This window comes from Glycine soja, chromosome 20, assembly GCF_004193775.1.
Source record: "Glycine soja cultivar W05 chromosome 20, ASM419377v2, whole genome shotgun sequence".
NCBI lineage: Eukaryota > Viridiplantae > Streptophyta > Magnoliopsida > Fabales > Fabaceae > Glycine > Glycine soja.
Genome location: NC_041021.1, coordinates 41,366,892 through 41,370,931, shown reverse-complemented (window position 1 = coordinate 41,370,931; position 4,040 = coordinate 41,366,892). Strand labels below are relative to the sequence as shown.

General features: G+C 31.2%; 1 protein-coding gene across 1 annotated transcript; it reads right to left on the bottom strand.

Annotated features, from left to right (window-relative positions):
* Window positions 1–913, bottom strand: LOC114403316 (photosystem I reaction center subunit II, chloroplastic-like). The gene has a single exon (XM_028366199.1). The coding sequence runs from the start codon at window positions 747–749 to the stop codon at window positions 138–140; it is 612 nt and encodes a 203-aa protein (XP_028222000.1). The 5' UTR covers window positions 750–913; the 3' UTR covers window positions 1–137.
* Window positions 914–4,040: the final 3,127 nt, after the last annotated feature.

Genomic DNA, 4,040 nt, shown 5'->3' with positions numbered 1-4,040 from the left:
TAAACAATCACCAAATAGCTAGCGAAAAAGAAGTGTAAAATTAAGGTAAAGAGTTATAGCATTCCTGGCATGACATGAGATGACAATATAGCATATAAACGAATGGAAGAAGCATGGGGGAATGATGATAGAGTTGCTCACAAATCATAGGGTTGCTTGCCAGTGAACTTGACCTCAATAGGACTAACATTCTTACCAATAGACCTGAAGTTCTGACCAACCCCTTGGCGTCCGGCGTTGACCTTCTCAGGGTACACACCATCCTTGGGGTGCAAATACTGAACCTCCCCATTGGGGAAGACCCTGTAAAACTGGTACTTGATCTTGTACTTTGACCTGAGCCTAGTCCCAAGAGCCAAGCACTGCTCCTTCCTCGCCAACTTGAGAAGGTTGGGACCCTCCCTCATGATGGCAGCGCCGCCAGTGGGCATTTCAAAGATCTGTTCTTTCGGGGAGTCCCATGTGATGACATAAAACTCCTCCACTTGGGCCTTGCGCAGGAGCCCGCCGGTGCTGCCTCCGAAGATCGGGGAAGGGGTGTTTGGGTCCAGTTCCGGTGGGGTGAACCCAACCGGTGCCTCTGTGGTCTGGTCGGTGGCTGCTGCTCTGATTGTTCGCGAGAACTTGAGGGGCTTCGAGGTGGAGAAGGAGAGGGTGGAGGATTGTTTCCATGGCGCGGTGGCTCGGTCGCTGGGTTTGAGACCGGAGAGGGGTGGGGTGAAGAGAGAGGCTTGGGTTGCCATTGCCATTGTTGGTTGAGAAGTTGGTAGATACAATGCAAGGTTCGGAAGTGTTGGGGTTGTCAGAGATCAATAAGAAACAAAAGGAAACAGAGTAAAGTAGTAGGCTGGAGGAGATTTTGGATGGATGGTGTGGATTTGGATTTGGATTTGGATAAGGTGATATCGCTTCGACCAATTATAATTTCAGATTTTGATTCACACCTCTTATTCACTACCTAGCTTCATACACCTCTTATTATATATATTTTAATTTAATTCCTGAATATTTATTTATTTTTATTATAAAAAAACCATTTTGTGTATCTTTCTCAACGTCTATACATTTAAAGTGCGTCTAATAATCAATTTTCATGAGAAATGTCTTTTAATATGTTGTTTCTTCCACATAAATAAAAGTTTGTAATTAGCTCGCACATCAACATCTAAGAAGTGACAATTAGTAAAACACTGCATCAAAAGAAAGCATGAATTGAATAACAGAATTTCTGGACACCTCTCAGACTCAAGATTTCATCTTTCTTCTTCATCATTGTCACCTTCTTCTACTTCGGTAACCACTTGTCCAATGATTATCAACAACTTGTATTCTTCACTCAATGATCCAAACCAGACCCGAACTGGAACCCAAAATGTGGGTATGTTTGTTGCTAAGGGTTTTGGTTTGAATCGAAATGTGGATATGTTTGTCGCCAATTGAGATGTTTGGTTATGCGAGATTAAAACGTTCAAGTTTTAAAAATATTTTAATTATACATGGACTAAATTAAAATATATGATGAAATTACTATTAAAAATTGAAATAATGAGATAAGAATGTAGCTTGATTACTATTGGTTGAAAAACCAACCGTATCAGAACTCCCCAAATTAACAGGGGCACAGTACAAACTCTCTAATAATAATAATAATAAAAAAGACCTCCAATTTCAAAAATAAAAAGAAATATCCCTTAAAAAATAATTAGAAAAAATTGTTTCTAAGCTAAAAGAATACTACTAGCGTTGACAGTTAAAAAACAAATCAGACATCAAAATATATCTCTATTATCATAGACAACCCAGAAAAGAAATAAATGTGTTGCTTTAATCTTCAATTTGGTTAACTTGTGGTTATTCAAGTGTATGTTTGGAAGAACATCTATTTAAGAACTAAAATAAAAAGTAATGCCGAATATAAAAATCAATCTAAGATTGTTATAGTATAGTAAAGGATAAAAAATTATTCGTTCACAATTTTTAATATAAGAATTGAAATATAATTTTTATGTATAAAAAATTAAAACAAGAAATGATAGAGAACTAAGGACATAGTTGTTTAAACAGTTTTTAAAAATGTCTTTTGAGTAAAATAAGTAGTTTTTTTAAATTTTTTTCTCCAAATTATTTTTCTTAAATTAAACATTTTTTTGTTTTTTTTTAAAGAAACAAATCTCATCTGTTGTTAAAAAAAACATTTTATTAAAGCGTTTATTTAAAAATTATATTTTAAAGTTTAAACAGAAAGATCCTAAGTTTTCGTATTAAATTTTTTAATTGGAGTGATAGAGCGGAAGACATTCTCAATACTACTAGATAATAAATCAACGACATGAATTGGCGAAAAAGACTCGTCTTGAATATTACTACTGAAGCTTAAATTGTAAGCACTTTCATCCAATTGTTATTATTCAACTAGTCTTTAGACATTAGAAATTTCTTTAAGGGTTAGCTACTAAGAGGAAGGTAAGAATTTATACCACATTCATTTGTGTCAACCTACATTAACACCTTAAAATAATTATACATTATTGATTATAACTTTTCTAAGAAAAAAAACTATAGCCAACAAAAAAAGAAAAAATTATTGGTTTGGAGTTTGGACCATCCTGTATCCAGTATCCGAACACTATTAGGTTCGAATAGTACAGCTTGGGGTCGAATATAACACAATTATTATACAGTAACAACCTTATTTGTTTTGGAAAAAAAAAATAGTGGAAAAACAAAAGAAAACATAGAGTGAAAAAAATAGATAAGAAATATTGAATTTTTATTATTTACTTGAAAAACAGAAATAGAAAGAGATAAGTTATTTAAGTGAGATTCTTCAGAAAATACTTTTATCATAAGTTGTATGAAATGAGAGAAAAGTCATCTCTTTCCTTTTAGTTTCTTAAGAAAATATATCAATTTTTATAAAAAAATTAAAAATTAATAAATAATGTTATATTAAGATAAAATCTATAATAAAAAATTTATTTTAATTAGCATGAATTTTTTAATACTATAATGGATAATTTTTTCTACTTTTTTCTATCCTATTTCTATATATCTAAACAATGTTTTTTTTTGGAATAAACAATCATTTTAATCCATAAAAATGTATAAGATTGTGATATTAGTTGTTGATATTAATTTCAAGTAAAAATATGAAAGTGCAATCTATCAATCATATTAGTTCAAAATTAGAAAAAAAAATGTGACTTAAATGATAATATTAATATAAATAGAGTCTAGAGAGGAAAATAACAATAAGTATTAGGGACTTAATAAAATAATTGGAAATTTCATAAATTTATTTGATTTTTTTAGTTTCATAGAAGTGCAATGCTATATATTTTTAGAAACTAAAATGATAATTTACTCTTTTTTTTTTCTTATATCTTTCCTAAACATGTCACCTTTCTTCTTTTTTATTATCTCTTAATCATTCCACCCATCTCATATCTCCAAATTTTAAGACTTGAATTTTCAAGAATGAAACTCAAGTTATCAATTAAAGCAGAGTAACCCCTGTAGCTTTCCATAAAAAAATATTAAAAAATCCTATATCTAATTTATGGATTAGTGGCAACACAAAAAAAGTTGAGCTCCAATAACAAATAAATAAATAACTAAACCCTACTTTTTAATAAACCGAGCCTGAACCCTTCCTAATTTAGACAAACTCTGCTAATTGAAGCCATATCTATTTCTCAGTGAAAAGATTGCTTATTTGCTGCTGTAAATGTAAAATAAGCTAATTTAACGAAACTTTCGAAGCGAAGATTTTCTTCTCTTTTTTTTTTTTTTCATTCTGTTTGTTATGTCCCTCGTGAGTAAGTGGCTTTCAGCACGTACGTAACAAAAACTGAAGAGAGGAGGAGAGTGCGTGACACTGGATAGTGGCCTTCAAGATTGGATAAACAATTTGATTAATCACTCGTTCAATAAGAGTTTGTAATTTATTTTGATAAAGTTGATTTTATTTTTTTGATTCATCGATAAAGTTCAATGTATTAAAATAAACTACATCAAGTCATATATAAAAAGTCGTTTTG

Bases quoted from the DNA above. Each gene is read 5' to 3' on its own strand.
- LOC114403316 (XM_028366199.1), bottom strand. From the start codon at position 749: ATGGCAATGGCAACCCAAGCCTCTCTCTTCACCCCACCCCTCTCCGGT.